The sequence below is a fragment of the Neltuma alba genome, unplaced genomic scaffold (genome assembly GCF_004799145.2).
Source record: "Neltuma alba isolate B1F8T4 unplaced genomic scaffold, ASM479914v2 tig00007454_pilon, whole genome shotgun sequence".
Taxonomy (NCBI): Eukaryota; Viridiplantae; Streptophyta; class Magnoliopsida; order Fabales; family Fabaceae; genus Neltuma; species Neltuma alba.
In genome coordinates, this window is record NW_021634788.1 from 18,197 (window position 1) to 38,645 (window position 20,449).

Consider the following 20,449-nt stretch of genomic DNA (forward strand, 5'->3'; position numbering starts at 1 on the left):
TGGCTGGAATCAGAATTCCTAGGAATCAAACATGCTTTCAGCACATAATCCATTTCTAATTCTGATTCCATGTTCAGGATTTCCACCTACCAGACAGGGCCTTACTTTTGAAATGCTTTTGAAATTAATTTGTAAACAAGTTAAGTTCATCAATTTTTTCCATTAATTAATTTGCTCGGAAGCTTCCACGCCCCAAAACATTCTCACTTTTTTTCTCCTTTTATACAGATACAAAGGCAAACACTAAAACAATCAAAAATCAAAGATTAGGGGCCATGTGCCCATAATTCAAATCCTAATGCGTAAGAATCTTACACTAAAATAAAGATTCCAACATAAGATTGCATTCTCCGGTCAAAAAAAAAAAACATAAGATTGCATTCTGCTTAAATTATGATTTTAAGTACACAAAACTCGAATAAATTAATTGGTGCACATATTGATTTTGTTGCAGCCTTAGATAATAGCTTGTGTAGCCCCTCTCATTTCATGAAGGGGATTGGATTTTTAGATGGAAAGAGCTGAGACGCATTTCATTGTGATGCCTTTGGAGTTGCTGAGAGCATAAGCCTGACAAAATAATAATAATTAATCAATCATAATTACTATGATTTTTGCTCTTAACATATCAATAATTGATTTGTGAAAAGGCCTGATTAATTACCAAACGACTCTTTATCAATTTGGCGCTGTGTACTTCATTTTTCGAGGAAGTAATAATGTCTTTCAAGTTAACGTTCATGTCACAATCCATAGCAAGCTGCAACAAAATGGAACGATCCAACAAGCTAGATCAGGTCTCTAGGCAATAACAATTCATCAAGATCAATATATGCGTGTGTGTATGTATTTTATCGAAGTTTTAAATATAATTTATATCCATGGCATATATACAATATATTAACAAAACATTAATGAAATCATAACCAAACAACAACAGCGAAATTTATCCCACTAGATACTAAATAGGATCAGTTATATAGACCACACGATATATACTATAACTAAATAAAAAAAATTGCTTAAATTAGAAGAATGATTTCATCTCCCAAACTAAAGTATATATAATACTAATGAATAATTAATGTGGAGCTTAATAATTTTCTGTACGTTGCTTCCGCAATGGGAGGAGATAGAGGATGTTTTTCAAATTTGAGGTACGTACATATGGTAAGGTAAGCGTGCATGAATAAACTTGAGTTACTGGATATGGAGCTTGTCAAATAATCATCTCTCTCAAAAATCTTAGTAATATATTAAGTATCAATTTAATTGATCACTAATACGATATAGTAACAAGTTAATTATATGAATAACTATTAGTAACAGAATAAAATAAAAAGATGGAAACGAGACTCTACTTTCATATTTAGAAAAATGATAATAATATTAAATAATAAATATTACAAAAAATATGTATTGCATCATATCAAATAAATGAAGTTCATATTATATTTAACTTTAAAGTTGTAAATATTCAGAGCAAAGCAGAGTAATGAATCTAATCTGATCTAAATCAATATGGGAAAAAAGAGAGAGAAAAGTCACCTTTATACTAAGGAAATTTAGATGAAGAAACCAAAGATGGACCTTGGCATCTCCTAAGATTTTCATGTCAGAAATGTTCCCTTTTGACTCATCATCACCAGTAGTCTTTGAAGCCTTGGCCAAGATTTTGGAGACATTGACGCACTCTAACAAAACACGACAATGCACCACAACATCTTCACTATGAGGAGGCTGAAAGAACCTCGGAATTCGTATGGTTCCTATGGGAAAATCCTCGTGATAGACATGGAACCTCGCAGGACTAAACCCTAATCCAAACTTGTTATGATTTTCAGCATTAAGGGTCAATGAGAGCACAGACGAAAACAGAAGGGTTAGGTTAGAGTTACTATCACTGTCAACATCGTAAAAATCCATGTTAACCTCTCGAACTGAGAAAACTGGCTTGTGGGGTTTGATGATTATGATCACAAAGAACGTAGATAAGCCGATTATTATGAGGGCGATGAGGAAGAAGATGAGGAGAAAGAAGCAAAACTTTTTGAAGGAGAAGTTATGGAGGGAGAGTTCTCTGCAACAGAAGCAATTTGAATTGCGGGTAGGGTTGGAAGCCTCCATGTTTGGAGCTTTAGAAGTAGTTAAGAGTGAAGTGGATTGGAGAATAATAGGCGTGTCTGGTCTTATTGGTATAATTAAGGAGTATTACTTCAATGGCATTAAGGAGGGAATGTGATTACTTCCTTTTATCGTTAGCTGACAGTTATTCCTTTCCATATTGATGCCAAAACGTTTTGAAGAGAAAACCTGTGCAGCAAGCAACTTCTTCCTTCTGGCTCTTATCTCTTTAATTAATTATTCAAATCCCATGTGAATAAAATGAAATTACTTGGGAAAACTTTTCTGAACTTTTCTCTCTTAAGAAAAAGAAATTCTCTTATTTGATGGGCACTTTGAGTCTTAACTATTTTTTAAGAATGCAGTGCTCGATGAAGAAAGCTGTGACAAGTGTTCACCGGAGAAGAGGAAGAGGGTGTTGCCGACGGCTAGAGCTCCTGAAAATTTGAAGACAATCGAACAGAAGGAGGAAGTATTTGACCAAATCTAGAAATTCGAAGAAAGCCCAGGGATATTTTAGTCATCAGAAATAGATTCCCAGGAAAGTATGGATTTTCATGGGTGGAAATCCATTTCTTAGAAACACAATTTCATGCCAACCACACTACAGGAAGTGGAGCTTCCATTTCCCAGAACCCATTTCCACCGAACCAAACAGGGTCTTTTAGGCGGACACGCACAAAGGATCTTTTTAAATAGTCAGTCGGCACCCTTTTCACCTTTAAGCAAAATATAAAAACATGTGACCTAAGCCCGGCGTTGGGGCGAGAAAAAAGCCGGACATGCATGTTTCATCTTTCATAATTCAAAAAAACGGGGGAGAAAACAGAGGAAGACTCTGTTTTTTCCCCCTCTTTTTATTGGTCAAAGTCGGAATTGTCCGACCACTGGGTTTATGAGGGAGTTGAAAAAAAAAAAAAGCAACACGGAGGATCCTCCGCGGAGGTTACAGAGGGACAAGAGTCTGGGAATCACATGTCGTAATTTGTATGATACTACGTATGAAACGAGGAAATATTATTTATTAACTTGACGCACGCTCTTTTTAACTTTGAAAACTCGACAGAATCTAAATCTAAATGTGAGATATGATTGTGAAAACACAATACTGTGAGCAGCAATAAAGGAGAGCAAGAAAGCTGACACGTAGACGACGACAATCACGAGGGCTTTGCCTTTGTGGTTCATATTTTGATTCCTGACTGACATGAATATTTGCCATCTGCCCTCGTAAATATATTTGCATGCATCAGCATCGCTTGTGAATGAATGAATCAGACCAAACATAAATCTCGTAACTTGTAGCCTCCATCATCAAACCTTGCAATTGGTCCACAATTCACTCACACGCGTCCATGCCTCCCACGTGACACATTCCCCAGCAAGTGGCCTCTTCTTGAATTACGGCTGCCGAGTGAATTATTAGACCAAGGCCTCTAAAGTCTGATAATTGTCAGGTAAAGTTTGACTTTAATTCCAAGATATTTCATTGCCATTCAATTAAAAATATTTACCGAGTATGAAAAGTAGGCTGGCGAAAATAAAACGAGCATAAAATGGGGTTGTTGGTTATTCATGTTTGTAACTGTTGAAATTTGGGAATCGGGTTATCCTGCCTCTCTCTAGAATCTAGAATTCAGCAAAAGCTGCAGCGGAAATAACCTTTCATGGCAATGACAGACAAAACTAACATGGGCACAAGGATGGCCTCATAATGAACCATGATAAAAGAACACAAATTAATATCGATCAGCAGTCAAGACTGTATCACAATACCATATATATAAGCATCCTTATATATATAAACATTTTAACCCAAAAAAAAAAAAAAAAGAACATAAAAATGTCCCCAAAATTAAGGTCTTTAACAGGGTAAATTAAGGACACCTAAAATAGGAATAAGACCCCAAAACCTCCATTAGCTACCAGTGAATAACCTCCACACATGCTTTAAGCGGGTTTTACTTTCTCACACCAACCATCTCCAACAACGGTGACAAACCATTCCTGAAAAACCAATCAAATGTATAACTAAGCTCATTCTATTACAGGAACACTAAAGAAGCAGCTAGAAGAGGGTCATGAAAATTACTAACTTGTAGCTTTATTTACATTAAAAAGGGGTCATTGAAGAAAGGAAGCTCAGTAAACTCCCCCCATCATGGATGGAGGAAGGTCATCAAAGCTCCAAAGGCTCATTGGGTTAGCACCATCCTGGGTTGCGTCTCCACTGAGCAGGGCTCCCAGGGAAGCATCATCCCAGCTTCCTTCAAGATAAGGTGTCTGGAAGAAATTCAGTTGGGTTTCAATGTCAGCGAGTTCATCCGATAGGGTCTTCCCAGAACCATTTCCAGCAGGTACCACATTCTCAGAGTTTGAGTATTGCATGTTGTTGTTGTTGTTGTTCTGGTTGGCATCTTGCAGATACTGAGATTCACCAGAAAGCATGGATGAGATTTCTGGGGTCTTTGGAGCCTGTTCGCCCCATCCGAAATCAGAGTAGTCGAATGAGTTGCTCGCCTGATCAGAACTGAAATAGACAGTGACATCATCAGATGATGACAGCGACGGGACCCCATTGTTAGTCTCAGGGAGGGATCCCATGTTAGCAGCAGCAGCAGCAGCATACTGGTTAATCTGTGGTTTCTGTTCCATCAGCCCCATGGAGTAGTAATAGTCCTCCAGATTGGTTCCAGCGTTGAAGTTTTGGGTTGAATTGGGTTGAGCAGAGTTCAGATTGGTCTTTGGAAGAGGCTTCTCGACTTTAGTCTTGAGACGCTTTGATGAAGTGCCTGAGACCTCATCAGGGAAGTTGACCTTTGCTTTCTTGCCGCGGATCCTTCTTGCCTCGGCATCATAAGCTCTTGCAGCTTCTTCAGCAGTGTTGAACGTTCCGAGCCAGACACGAACACCCTTCCTTGGGTCACGGATCTCAGCTGCCCACTTACCCCATGGACGCTGGCGGATTCCCCTGTATTGGTTCTTCCTCCTCCTTTTCAAAGACTTCTCAGCTTGCCCAGCAGATTTATCAGCTTTCGCAGTAGCAGATCCTTCAACATCATAGAAAAGGAAATCAATAAATCATCAGAATAATGAGAATAAGCTCCTCTTTTTATTCCTAAGATCATTAAATAATTCTTAGGTTGCAATTGTTCATCATCTCGGTCTATCAGATGGATAATATACACATTAACTCTTGAAAGGAATCAAACAGATTTATCATAAGAAGCGAAGTATTAATTTAACCTAACCAGCAACCGAATCAGAAATGAACTAATGGACACTGAAAGGGGAAATCCAACTTAAGCAGCATATTTACATGATCAGACACAAATTACCAGTCTGTCATTATTTCCAGAAGACCACACAAGCAAAAGAAAACGTTTACAATCGGATCTACAAATTCATACATATGCTGAAGCCAAACCTCTTTCTGATTAAGAAACAACTTCAATCTCGTTTTTCGCTCAAAACGAAATATCCCAAATTTACAAGGATAACACATAAATTCAGGACTGCTTGAAAATTTACGCCTGGGAATTTACACAATGGATCCACAAAATCATACCAAATTAACTCACTTGAAACTGAGATGATGAATCCCAGAGCCCGTGCACAGTTCATTAACACCCATCAAGGAGAGGGAAAATTATTTTTTGTAAAATTTGATTCTAAAGAGACGCCAATATCTGTACTAAAAGAAGGCCTAAAACTTTTCTACGGGGAGATGACAAGATCTAAGCGATTGATCTTATTTCCTGCAAAGATAATTTTCATATGCAAGGAAAAAGAATTCCATAGTAGATTTTATTTTTGAAGGAACTCAAAAATCATAGGCCATAGACAAACAAAACGGACTCCGATTTGATAGAAAACGCAAACTTCAAAAATTTTCAGGAAAATAAACCAGGAAATGAAAATGAAAGAGAAAAATCATCTTTTTCCATCAACACAGAACAAGTCCAGCCACCGACAAAAGAATCACACAAACAAATGCGCGAGAAACATCCAACAACAAATTTCATAAGAAAAAAAAAATGAATCGTGGAAAATAATCTATCAAGCCATCCTCACAGAAATTTTGAGTAGGATGAGAAAATAGTTACCACGGGACAGGGGCTTCTTAGAGGGCTTAGTGGCGGAGGAAGCAAAGGGTTTGACATCATCCTCTTCATCCACATCAATATCGGAATCATCCTTGAATTCCCTGAAATCAGCTTCAAAATCATCGTCCAAGTCGATGACAGCTTCAGACTTCAGTGGCTTGGAAAACCTCCCACCAGACCCAAGCTTATTCAAATCTGGCCACAGGTAATCGGCGGTGAGCCGGCGAGACCTCCCCCTCCCGGCCGCCGCCGCAGCAGCAGCTGCCGGAATGAAGTCGGAGATAATAGCACCTCCACACATGTTTGTATTGCCTTCTCTGGACGCTCAGCAGAGCTTTTCTGTTACACTCTGAAAGGAAAAATGTAAACTCAAAGCTTTTTCTTTGGAAATGGAAGCGATGTCTTCGAGGGTTTGATGATTCTGAGTTTGGTGACAAGATAGGCGGTAGGGAGCGCTTTATATATTATTTTTTTCAGCAATGGAGTAAGTAGCTGCACATGCAGAAGAGGAACTTTTCGTTTACCATTATGCCCTTGCTTGAGCTCCTGAATTACCGCCATGAAGGCTAGAAGAACAGAGACTGGACTTCCAGCTTTACTGGCTTAGTCAGCTGGCGCATTCGTAACACGCGTCTTTGACAATGATTTAGAATTATAATTTTAAAAAGAGAGAAAATTAATTATCATGCAAAATAAAAAAAACAACTATAACTTTAGTTTACTTAATATTATGATTGATATAAATAGGACTGGTTATACCTAAGAATTAAAATTTTCTTTGTTTCTTTTTGCATGGACCACAATTTTATTACATATCACAAATTATGATAGAATCATGAATGGGGAATTATTGTGGTTGATATTTTTGTTAATTGTTAATTGGTGGTGCTACAAGGTTGATGAGTAGAAATGTAAAAATAACAATGACTAAGAAGATGAAAATTGAATGAAGAGGTAAATTAGTGAGAAATCAGATCGAACATATTTATATTCATATTTAAAATAATAGAATAGTGTCATGTTAGTATAAATTAAGATGTGAGTTCTAATGACATGTAGGGTCATTATGACTAAATATGAAAGATTAATTAAATCCTAATAATTAAACTTGTTCTTCTTCCCGAGATATAACTAAATTTTATTACACTTCATGTTTGTGATAAAATCTTAACGATTAATCATGAATAGTTAAGGATCAACAAACAACTATACACTTATCTAGCTAGATTAAATAAGGATATTAATTGCCATGTTGTGATCAATAAACATGTGTTAAAAAAAGTTACTGTTTGCCATAAGATGCACTCTTTGTAGCTTATAATATAAAAAGTTACTATTTTCATTAAGTATAAATGTCAATGGTGAATATCACTTTACAAATTGGAAGGGAAGTTTTTATTTAACAAAGAAAGAAAATTAAATTAATTGGGAATAAGCAAGAAGGTGACGGGGAAACCTGCTATTTCGGTAATTAAGGTAGTTTGAGGTGGACGAGGATAGGGGCAAAAGCGGGAAAAAGAGGTAAAAGGGACATGGGTAATATTGTAAACTTACGTGGTCAAAAGAATAAAAAGAGTTGAGTTTTTCTACACTTATATTGGATGAAAATCCAATGTGATTAAAGTTTATTCATGTATCCACTGTTGGTGGCCAAAAAAATTCATGTATCCACATTAATTGATCAATAAATATCTTGGATCTCAAAAATCATAGAGATGGAGTAAAAGAATACCTCCCCTTATTAATTTCATCACAGATTTACCAAATAAAAAGCTAACATTTATTACCATAAATAAATCAAGTAATTTTGGATCTCTCTATTGGTTTTTGGGATCCTCAATTGATTACCATCTTTATTATCAAGTCAACCTATACAATAATTATAGAGATGTAAAAATAAGGTTAACTTTTATTTTTTTAAAAACATATATATTATGCTTAAGAGTTAAGACATTGGAGATAAAAAGTTTAAAAAAAAAAAAGGCATTGTAATTTACATAATTTGTTGACAAAAAAATTTATATAATTAGACACATTTCCTGATATATCACATAATTTTAAAGAATTAACTGCAGTGATAATGATTTGTGAATTATGCAACTTATTATAAATTTTACTACTCAATGGAAACTTTATACAAATAAATTATCTGAAGGTAAGAAATAATAATAAATTAATTTTTTTATAAATGAAAGCATTTAAAGGCATTTAAACTAATACTCTGATCTTACCATTAATGCTTTAGATTTTTCATCTTTTAATGCTTCAGATTTTTTTTTATGAGTTCCGATTTGTATTTTAAAAACAATTATGGAAGAGAAAAAGGAAAAAAAAGTTCAACTTTAGATAAATACAATTACTGAAAGTAAAGTGTATTGATTATATTCTCTCTGTAATAAATGCAGCACCCAAAAAATCTGAAGTCAACTCCTGATTTATGAACGAAGCCTCTGTCTTAATTTTTAACTCAATTTAAATTTAAATTAAAATAAGATAGCCAAATATGGTAAATACCTTATAGCTAAATGCATTATTTAGATTAAGTGATGATTTTCATTGTTATTTGCCTTTGTCCCGCTAAAATAATGGACAATTATCTTGCAAAACAATTCAAAATATAATTGTATGAAATTATAACAAAATATTGCATTAAATGGATCTTATTACATAAACTGTACAAGTTAATAACGAAGTGCCCAACGCGAAAAAAAAAAAAATTCTATTTCAAAACCCATAAGGCCGCAACTCATGCGTTCATTAACGTACCAAATCCATGGTGATTACCGATTATTATTTGAACCCAAGAGTCATACGCTTTTTAATTAATTTTAGAGAACTTGAAGTCATAGACCTCTATCATAATTCATAGCGGAGATAATTATTAAGTACCAAGCGTCCACTTAAATGCTTTTTTTTTTTTGACGAACCCATGGTACTTATTACTGGTAGGAGCCCTAAACTTTTCTGAATGGGTTTTACTGTTAACCATGGGATTTTTTTTTTTTTCCACGTACATGGTTAGAAATCGAACTCCTAATTAAATACTTGAGAAACCCAACTAAATGTTAATTGTTCTAAGCCCTCGTGTGGTTCTCAAATGCATTTTGATGACTCAAATATTCTAAAATAGGACTTCCTCTTGTCCTATTTAGAAGCTTTAAATTTATGAATGGGTATGGTTAATTTTATAAGCTTTAATTTCACTTTGCCTTCATTTTTAATGTATTTTTCTCATTTTGTTCTTAATTATTTATTCTTTCTCTTTTTTCATACTATCTCTTATCATATTTTTCAACACATTACTTTTTATTCTTTTTCTCATTTATTACGAAGCCATATTTGAAAACGAAATCATATTTCTAACCAACTTATTAGTTTTAACTAATTTTAATTAATAGTTTTTTTATCTATGAATTAACTGTTGGGTTAATGTACATCCAACACCCTAAAGTATTTTGATGTCTATCTAACACTCTGAAATATTTTTTCAGATGTGTTTAACACCGTGAAGTATATTTTGATGCATCCAGTACCTCAAAATATTTTTTTTAGGTACGTCTAATGTTCAAAAATATTTTTTGATGCATCCAGCACTAACGCAAAAAAATATTTCAAGGTACTAGACATATCTAACAAATATTTTGAGATGCTGAATGCATTACAAACTACTTTAAGGTGCTGGATACATCTGAAAAAATATTTTAGGATATTTAATGCACCTTAATTCTTAATTATTTGAAACATATAATAAGAACGGAGGTGATATTATTAAAACGCAAGCTGCTATCTAAGTACTTAAAGAGTATTAAATCATTTTTCACCCCATCAACTACGCATAGTAAATTTAGATGCTTTTCATGGGGGGTTTAACAGGTGGGTTTTTTTTATGTCAAGTATGCAAATAATATTACATTATTACATATGTTTTCATAATGTATTGAGTGAAAGAAAGGCATGTGCTCCCCCCCCCCCTATTTAAATATGGGCTTTATTTAATTTGATGATGAAAATCACGTATCAGTCCTCCTTATCCTCTACTTTCCTTTATTCTAAATATAAAAGTTTATTCTAAATATAAGAATTAGATAATTAACTTATATATATTAAAAAATTAACGAGATTAGTTGTGTTAATAAATATATATTAGTTTTCCTAACATATCTCGTTTAATTATTATTTCTATTAATGGAAACTCCACTTAATATATGCAATCAATGAAAATAGTTTGGGAAACAACTTATAAATTTAAAAGATAAAATGAATTAAAATCTTGAAGTGGAGAGAAAAAAAAATGAGGTGATTACTGCGCAGACATATAATCAATGAGGTTAAAAATAAAAAAAGCAAATTAAAACTTGCTTATAAAATGAATCAGTATTCGAGCAAATTATGACTTATAGATGATATTAATTATGTATAATTAATTTATCTATTTTGTTGAAGAACTAGTTTTAAAAAAAAAAATCCTCATATTTACACCAAGAAGAAGGAGTGATTATGAATAATTGGGTGAGAAGAAAGAGAAGAGGTGGATGAATCACATGGGTGATCTGATTTGAGGCAATCGTAAAGAGTTACTACAACACAAATCGGCAATCAATGATTCTTAATTCCAAAGTTGGGAGGCAACGTCCCCACCTAATGTTTGTGGGTGGTTTCACCCGATTTGACCGCATCAAATAAAAAGCCCCCCCTCTGCGTTGAACTACCACCTAACTCCTTCTCTTCCCCCTCCCAAAAAAAAAAAAATCTTATTCCACAAATTATATTCATTTTTTCTTTCCACCTATGTATATATAACTATATGTACAACATCAAATTTCATTGAAAGAACCTCAAAGCTGATTATTAATGTAAAAAGAGCAATGAGGGTGAATTTTTTAGATTTTACTTTATTCCCACATGCATAATTATTTATCTTGCTGTTTGTATTAGTTCTAGCACGTGCTCACACCATGTAGCGAATTAAGATTTGAATTTTTATTGGAAGAAATACTTACATTTAGTGCTTGTAGTGTATCGGGTGGAATTTTCTTTAATAAGATGATATTTATGCTTGACAAATAAAAAGAAAACAAGAAGAAGATGCTCGTAACCTAAAATGATTTTTCTCTTGGTATGCATGAAGTTTAGTTCTTCTTGGTGAATGCAATTTTTTTTTCCTGAAAAGAAAGGACTTTTGAGTTTTGACTGTGGTGTTAGTTTTCACAATTGGACTTTTTATTGTTTGGCTGGAGAGTGGAAAGGGCAAATGGGCAATATTATTTGGTGCCGGTAGATTTAATTGTCACTGCACGTGCTTTTAATTACTTTAAAATGTTTAATTACTGTTCATCATTTATAAAAATAAACTAAAAGGTCAAAATAATGGAAGATTATACTGTTAAAATTCAGAGTATCCTAAATACAAGATCTGACTAAACATTTCATAAAGATGAAAAAAAATTGATTAAATTTGTTAGTGTTGTATAAAAATTACGTGTCAATTTTTCTAAAAAAGAAGAAGATATTAAATAGGAATGACAAAAATAATGATAAATAAAATGAAATCGTGAAAAGTAATATTAAGAAAATAATTATAGAGAGAAAAATGGAGGCTATGCTACTGCTTTTATTGAAAATAGGAGGAGGAATCAAAGTGCCTGTGGCTATTTGTTCCGTGTGATCTCAGTTCTAAAGTTCTAAGCAAAACGAACTAACTAATAAATTCGATCAACCAATTTGACAAATAAGTTAGTAGAATAGTATCATGTATTTTTTTCGTTGTAATTATTGACAAATAAGGCAATGCTTGCGTGTGCAGAATTATTGCACACGTGGGATGCAGAAATTGTCGATATAATTACAAGCCTAAATGCATCTTGACCCAGCTCTAGTTTTCTATACATCCACTATATATGGACAATGATTATACAATTATTATTATTATTATTTATACTAATTTAAAAAACCTTACGGGTTCTTAAGTCGTAACAGCGGGCTCATATGTAATGTTGAGTGCCTAATTGAACTGGATCTCGGGGATAGGGTAGAATGTCATGGTAGAGAAAGTGATACAGCAATTAATTAGGTGAAATTCACTATTATTAATGTTATAATTCTGAGTTCAGATATTACCCCCATAACTTATACTCCCTCCGTTCCTTATTATAAGAGACATTTGATGCTTATAGCATGTTCCTATATATAAGAGACACTTGAAAGTTGTCTCTACTTTTTTGTGTTGATTTCCTATTTTACCCATATTTATTGTCTCCAACTCACACTCTCTCTCCCTCTCACTTCTCTTTCTTTTAATAATTTAATTATTCTCTCTCATGGTCTCTCTCCTTATTAATGAGGGCATTTTTGGGAAAAAATTATATTTTTTGCACATTGATTGTTCTTAACTAATTTTAACTGCTTTTTTGATCAACGTAATTCGGTTATTCGTCTCTTATAATAAGAAACGGAGGGAGTATACTACAATAAGATCCATCATTCAATTCATAATTCAGTCATAATATTAGATCCTCTTTATGAAAAAGTTTTTTTTTTCAACATATAAATAAAAATAGTAGTTAAAATTAGTTAAAAACAATTATAAGATATGCAATTTCTTCATGTATTTTTATTCATGAAAGAACGCGTGAGTGGAAGAATAAATGAGTGAAATAAAAGAGCGAGAGACGGACAAATAAAAATTAAAAAATAATATTATATTAAATCTTTGGGTAAATATAAAGTGTTTTTTTTTTTTTAACAAAGACAAAGCAGCAAAAGAGTACAAAGAAACAGCTGGGCAAAAGAGAATAAGGCCAGAAAATAATATAAAATGCTGTATACAGAACCAACCACATATTTGACGCGAATTTCTCATATTTTTTGCGTTTTTTTTTTTTAAAGTTGGATTATGTATGACTTGATTGATGCATGGCGGGAGCAGCGAGTCAGGAACAGTAAAATGGGAAAGGAGAAGAAAGGAGTAGCTTTGACGCACTTCGGAATGTTCCACGTTTTCACCTCCGGTGAATCGCGTGCCTGCTCAACTACTTCCTAAAATGAACTATCCCAAGTAACCCTTCCCCTGCTTTTTTAAATTATAAAAAATTACAAGTTACTGTTAAAAACATAGGAAAGGGCGAAAGGCAAGAGGAAGGGGCTGGGGGAGGATTGAGTCTGAGAGGAGGCAAGTGGGGTAATAAAATAATTAATTAAATATAAACAGGGATTAATTAATGGGAAGTGAGGGGGGAGGAGATGCATGAACCAGAATATGTGCGGTATATTAGGAAATCAATAAAAGGGTGTGGGGCCAGAAGACGACAAAATTGAAAGCTCTATAATTAGCCTTAGCCAGGAAACACACGCCGTGACACCACACACTCCCCCTCGTGGGCCCCATGAACACTCCCATGTGGGGGCGCCCATCACGATGACACCATCCCCTTTCAGCTGATTCCCCATTATCTCCTTCCCCCTCTCCCCCCCCCCCCGGTTATTTCACTGCCTGGTAGGAGTCTTATTACTTTTATTAATAATTTATAAAAATAACACGAGCTCATATAAATTTGATGCTGCCATAATTACATGGCTTTGGTGGTGGGATGTGATGATAAGAATGATGGGAGGAGTGTTACGTTGAAAATACCAAGGCAGTGATTTGACTTGAAGCCTGGCGAGTTGAGCACTGAGGGGCAATCTTGGTGGCCGTGACACGTCACCGAGGCCGAGGGTGACGTGGCACTATCCTCCTCTGCCTTACCACTTCGTCCCGTCGTCGTGCTGTGCACAACGCTTCCCGAGTTAATTCCCTCCCCCAGCGTCTCATTCTCACATTATAAGAAAAACAAGAGGGATAAGGATAAGGATAGTGAGAAGAACAAGGAGGGACGGTGGGGATCCAGTGGACTCCCATACAATGGGAGCGCAGGTGGAGGCGCCTCCATTCGGACACATGTACGTCCACGCACTCAGGATATGACGGATGGGAACGCCCTGTCTTAGTCTGCCTCCCCCCCTTCTCTCTCTCCCTCTCAATCATCCATCTTTCAACTCATTATCTTTTGCATCACATTTTCATCTTATTTTAATGAAAAATTCATAAAAAGGCTCCCGTAAAAACATATCAAATCATTTGGCGAGTGTGAAGTCTTAAGCAGATTTTTCACGGGTGAAGTCCATAAATAATACTCTTCCGGTCCTTAATATAGGATCTAATTTTTGAGTTGGTTTTGGTCCTAAATATAAGACCCATTTCTCATATTTATCAATTTTCTCTAAATTACCCCTATAAATACTCCTTCAACCATAATCAAATAGAAGAGGAAGAGGGGGTATTAAGAAAGATGATTGTGGTATTTTAGAAAAAATGTATCACTTTTCTTATAATTAACTAACTTACCTAACTTCCTTAATCTAATCAAATTAATTAAATGGATCTTATATTAAGGATCGGAGGAGTAATTCTTTTTTTGCCTTGTTGTTGGCAGTGTATATTTAGCTTTGACCCGCTGTTCCAGCTAATTAATTCGCCCATTATCAATTACACCATCGACTTTATCGTTTTTAACATTTTACTTAACAAATAATAATTATGTTTTTGCAACTTGCCAACCCCCCACCCCCCGACTTTCCTTCCATCAGTTCTGCTCTTCTGCCCGCAGCCCAGTCCTTCCGTCCTGCGTGTAGGCTCCACTCACATATTGAAAAACAAAAACAAAAAATTTTTCCAAGTGTTTCACACTTAATGATTCCCCATTTTATATCTTATTACTGCAACTCGTGCCTTTCCTTGCATTGGAATGTACTTTTTCAATTGAAAAATTACTAATACATATATACCTTGTGCGGAAGTTAAATAGGAGTTAGTATTAATTTGATCGCTAGATAGTTATTTCACTGATTTTTAATATAAAATCTATTTGACTAATTTGACTATGTTAAGAAAATTAGATTAATTAATTAATAATTAGAAATATGACATTTTTTTAAACATTATAGTCATCTTTCTTAATATCATCCCTCCTTCTTCTACTTAATTATAATTGAGGGAGTATCTATAAGAATAATTTAGAAAAATTTAATAAATATAATAAATAGATCTTATATTTAGGATTAACATCAACTCAATAATTAAATCCTATATTAAGGTCCGGAGGAGTATAATATTAACAATAATCTCTTTAGAGATGTTGTTAAGGACGTTGGACTTCTTGTTCACGATAACGGACAGGTTTTGATTAACCATGCATGTCCAGAAGATGACACATTTTCACTTAGCTAAGGGCCTCCACGAAGACAAACCTGAGTCTTAAAATTTTTATAAAAAAAAACATTTTACATGCAGTAAATAATCATGCTGCTTTTTTTTTTTTTATCAGTATGTATGATTTGATTTCATTTAAAAAAAATAATAATGTTGCTTTTTTCTTATAATCTGAGTAATATATAAAATTCAACGAATTTCAATTACTTAGAAGTATGCTATGGTGAACCCGATTTTATTTTCATGAATAAAAACATTTTTGTGTATTTTCTCTCGAAAATTTATCATTTAAAACTCTAGAATGAGAAAATTGCTGTGGGGGCCAAAGGTCTTGTCGTCAAACTACGTCGGTCTACACCAGTCCAAAAAAAAAAATTTACGTCGGTGCACACGGTTTATTTAGGATTGTTATAATGTGCGAAAAATAAAGTAATATTACCTCTAATACTTAATATAAAAATTAATGTGACTTTTAATTTGATTTCAAATATAAGATCCTAATTCATTTTGTCTCTCATATTTATCTATCTTAGCAACTAATCGTTGTACTAGTTGTACATATTAAATGGCTCATCAAATAATATTTGATTAATAACGGTATCGGAAAAAAAATACCTATTTATTACAAATAACTAAATTAATTTTCTTGATCTACTCAAATTAGTTAACTAGTTCTTATACTACCTCCTGTTCTTAATATAAGAATTGGTATGACTTTTAATTTAGTCATAAATATAAGATCTAATATACTTTTTCTTTTATATTTGTCTAATTTTTTTTAAGATAGTCCTTATAGTAACTGCACGTGTTAAATATTTAATCAAATGACACTTGATTAGCAAAAATATTTTAAGAAAAATAACACCTATTTATTACAAATAATTAATTTAACTAATTTTTTTAATCTACTCAAATTAGTCAACTAACTCTTATATTAAGAATTATAAGCAGTGTTAATTTTTCTTTACGATATGAAAGAATAGCATGAATTTGCAAATAAAATATTTACATAAATACATGTATGATCCACATCGTTCAGGTAATTCGACACTTGAATTGAGGCTGAAAAATTTTTACACCCAAGTGGTTAATTTTTGAAAATCAATCGACAATCGACATACTCCAAAATACTTCAGATTTGAGTTCATATTCACTACCTCCGGTCTTAATTATAAGAGCTAGTTGACTAATTTGAGAAGATTAAAGAAAGAAATTAAGTTAGTTATTTGTAATAAATAGATATTATTTTTTCAAAAATATTCTTACTAATCAAGTGTATTGGTTAGAACTACCATTGTTAGAAGGACTAACTTAAAAAAAATGCATAAATATAATAGACAAAGTGGATTGGGGTATTATATTTAGTATGAAAATAAAAATCAAACAATATCTTATATTAAGGACCGGAGGTAGTATGTTGCACTTTTGGAATAGTAAAGTTCTTTTATTGGTAGAATACTATGGTTATTAGTATATAAACATCGAATGGAACTAAAAATTCGGTAGGAAAGAAGCATGCTAGTTCCAGAAGGCCGAGAGGGGAAAAAGCCTGTAATGTACGCGCTTCTGAATTTGAAAAAGAAAACTAATTAAAGATGGAATATCAATTTGTTTTAGCACATTTTATTGTTCATTTCGACATAACTAAACATATAAATGAACACCAATCCTTTTGTGAACAAGTGGCCCAAGTGGATGTTTGTAGTCCTCATCACTTTGACCACACTCAAATAACATTGTCGTGTTCATGCATTTAAGATTTGACTTGGATTTCAACGGCTTTGATGCTTCATATATCTTCGGATTCATATCTCCACCGTCAAATAAATGTGACGTGGTGGGGTCAACCTATCAAAATTTGACTCTTTGTTAGAAAACGTGCTCATGTTTAATCTCAGAATGCTCCCAGCATAAATACTCATCCGGTCCTTAATATAGGACCCAATTGTTGAGTTGATTTTAGTCCTAAATATAAAACCCATTTCTCATATTTATTAATTTTTTCTAAATTACCCATATGGATACTTCCTTAACCATAATCAAGTAGAAGAGGAAAAATAAGTATTAAGAAAGATGATTATGGTATTTTAGGAAAAATGTGTCACTTTTCTTATAATTAACTAACTTACCTAACTTCTTTAATCTAATCAAATTAGTTAAATGAGTCTTATATTAAGGACCAGAGGAGTATCATATTTGGCCAAGTTATGTGAAAAACCAGAGCCACGGCTTGGAGAAGCAATAATTTAGGGAAATCTCATTGTCGTCTTTTATTTTTGAAAAGAAAAAATGAAGTGACAGAAATATATATATATATATATTAAAAAAACACTCAACTTTTTTTTTTGGTACAAAAAAAACACTCAACTTGCAACATGAAGGGGTCGACATAATAGCTGTCTCCCTTCCAAGGACAACAGAATAAAAGTGGGTCCTATCTTGGTGGGCCAGGTTGCAAGTTGAGGTCCAAAACAGATATAAAACCCAGATGGGTCCATACCCAATATTCTATCACACCCACTTGAATCAATTAATAGAGTATTGAGTCAGAAGATTGTGAGGGGAATGGTAAAGTCCAAAGATCCATTACTTGCTTTGAGTGCAAAACCAATATAATTAGTTAGACTTCCTCATAGCAATCCAAACGTTAAAGTTTCAAGCGAGGCAACCAAACATTGGCTTGGATCCTTATATTGCTTCATACTTACTGTTAATAACTCTGATCCTAAATATAAAATTCAATTTATAGTGTAAATTGTATTACAGGATGTATCTTGTACATATTTAAGATCGAAAGTAATATTATCTCCCTGTGAATATAATAGGCGTGCAAATTTTTTCTATTGGGTGAAGGATGATATAAAAAAAAATCACTAACAATATGGCTTGTTTAAGTCCTATATAAAACATGCATTGATCTAATTCGATGAGAAGGGAGAAAATACTGCTTTCAAGCCTATTTATAAGAAAAAAATTATAGTTAAATTTTAATCATAGCTTATTTCTTGTAAATAGAATTGAAAATAGTAGTTTCCTTCAATAATCGTTAATGTGCACATTATGAAAATCATTGATGATTTATTGAAGAGTTGAGTTTTTTTTGGCACACGAAAATTTAGTTGCATCTATCCGAATCTGGAATTTATTGATGATTTCTCACCAAATGTATACCCCACAGAAAAAAAAAGGTCAACTTAACAAGACATTTCATCATTTTACAAGCTAGATATCTCTCTATATATCCTGTGTTATCTTCTTGTAACTATAGCAATAAATATTTTAGTTTAATCCTAAATATAAGACCTAATTATTAAGCTGATTTTAATCCTAAATATAAGATCTAATTGTTCTTAATTACTCTCATGACGTGGCACTAGAGTATGTTATAGCACTAGAGTAATTAAGAACAAAAGGTCGTTTTTCACGCAGAGATAAAATATTTGACGGCAATTAATTAAAAATATATCTAGTTCTGATAAAGTAGTAATTTAACATTCCCATATCAACAAAAAATTGAAGCCAAAATGAAGAAAAGAGAAAAATATTATAAAAAAAAACAAGGCAAGTTGTATTAGTAATATTCACCCTCAAACATTAAAAGGCTTGAAATGAATATTTAATTAATAATAATCCCATATATTTATATACATATATGAATATTGTTAGTTGATAAGACGATGGTTAGTTGAAGACCAAATACATTAAATTAATTTTGAAATTAATCACTGGTGGTGGGAAAAGAAGGACAATTTGTTGATCCTAGTTGACATTATTTTAACCCTAAAATTTTGTACAAGCCAATCCATTTCCATGACCAATGATATAAATATTAATAAACTTCACTACTAGCATAATTATGATTAAGAGATTAATTGATTCCCATTATCTGCAACAGTTAAGTGATTAACGTGCCAAGTTAGTAAATCGGAAATGGTGGGGCCCCTGCATGTTCTGGCAACCTACGTATTGTTCTTATCATTTGTTCGCAAGAAAAGTCCAACAAGGAGAGGTCCCTCCTAAATTCTAATAGATTCTTGTCCTTTTCATTACGTGCATTGAACACTGAAGCTACCATCGAACTCATATGTGCCAAAAAAGGGGAAAAATTAAAAAGAAATAACGAATATAATAATTGTGGAATGTAAATTTTATATATAATTTATTGTTTTGTACGTGTCACTTTTTCGATAAAAATAGATAATGCGTAAATTTAAAGGACCACTTTCATAATCAGAGGGAAGAGATTTGTCCAAAAAAAAAAAGAAAAAGGAAAAAGAATCAGATGAAAGAGACAACGACAAAGTTTACAAGTTGATGATGAAAGTGATGGTATTGTTAATTAATGTCATGTATTTTCTGGAAAACAATACAGCTTTTTTTTTCACTATGGAGAATTACATGTATCATTATTAATCTGTCAATCTCATCTTCCCATATACATCTTTTCTTTCCAATTTTAAGAGAAGTTTGTCTATATTTTGAAAATAAAATAATTTATGTCATTTAAAAAAAAAAAAAGAGAACAATGGGAGATTTACCTTTTATTTTATAGGAAGTTTGTCAAATTTTAAAAAAGAAAAGAGATGTCCAAATAATTTTAGTAAAATTCAAAAGAGTATTTTTTATTGACTTTGAAATAGTTATAAATTAACTACATGTCCACAGATTTAGTCTCTGTGTGAACCCATGAATTTAATTTGGAGTTCCCGAATTCAAAACTCAATCACAACTGAAGAAGATATTAAAAAATAAAAAATAAGTGCAAACAGATAATGTAAATTTTATTCATATTTTTCCTTTTGCATTATTCTCTCTATGCAAATATCAATTTCCTAAAGCTCGAGCTCGTTACTGTTAGATATTCTTATATTTGTACAATTATTATCAAGCTGGTAAAAATTAGCATCTTTTTTTTTTAATGATAAGAAAAATTAATATCTTAAAATCAAATAAAAATCTGCAAAGCTAAATA

The 20,449-nt window shown here is 32.9% G+C and overlaps 1 protein-coding gene across 1 annotated transcript; it reads right to left on the minus strand.

Moving 5' to 3' along the window:
- Window positions 1-3,771: 3,771 nt before the first annotated feature.
- On the minus strand, window positions 3,772-6,660 carry LOC114752624 (ethylene-responsive transcription factor RAP2-12). Its single transcript, XM_028941368.1, has 3 exons — window positions 6,231-6,660; window positions 4,221-5,174; window positions 3,772-4,131 (listed from the first exon to the last, which is right to left on the minus strand). Exons 1-2 carry the CDS (start codon window positions 6,529-6,531, stop codon window positions 4,267-4,269), a joined length of 1,209 nt encoding a protein of 402 aa, XP_028797201.1. The 5' UTR covers window positions 6,532-6,660; the 3' UTR covers window positions 3,772-4,131; window positions 4,221-4,266.
- Window positions 6,661-20,449: the final 13,789 nt, after the last annotated feature.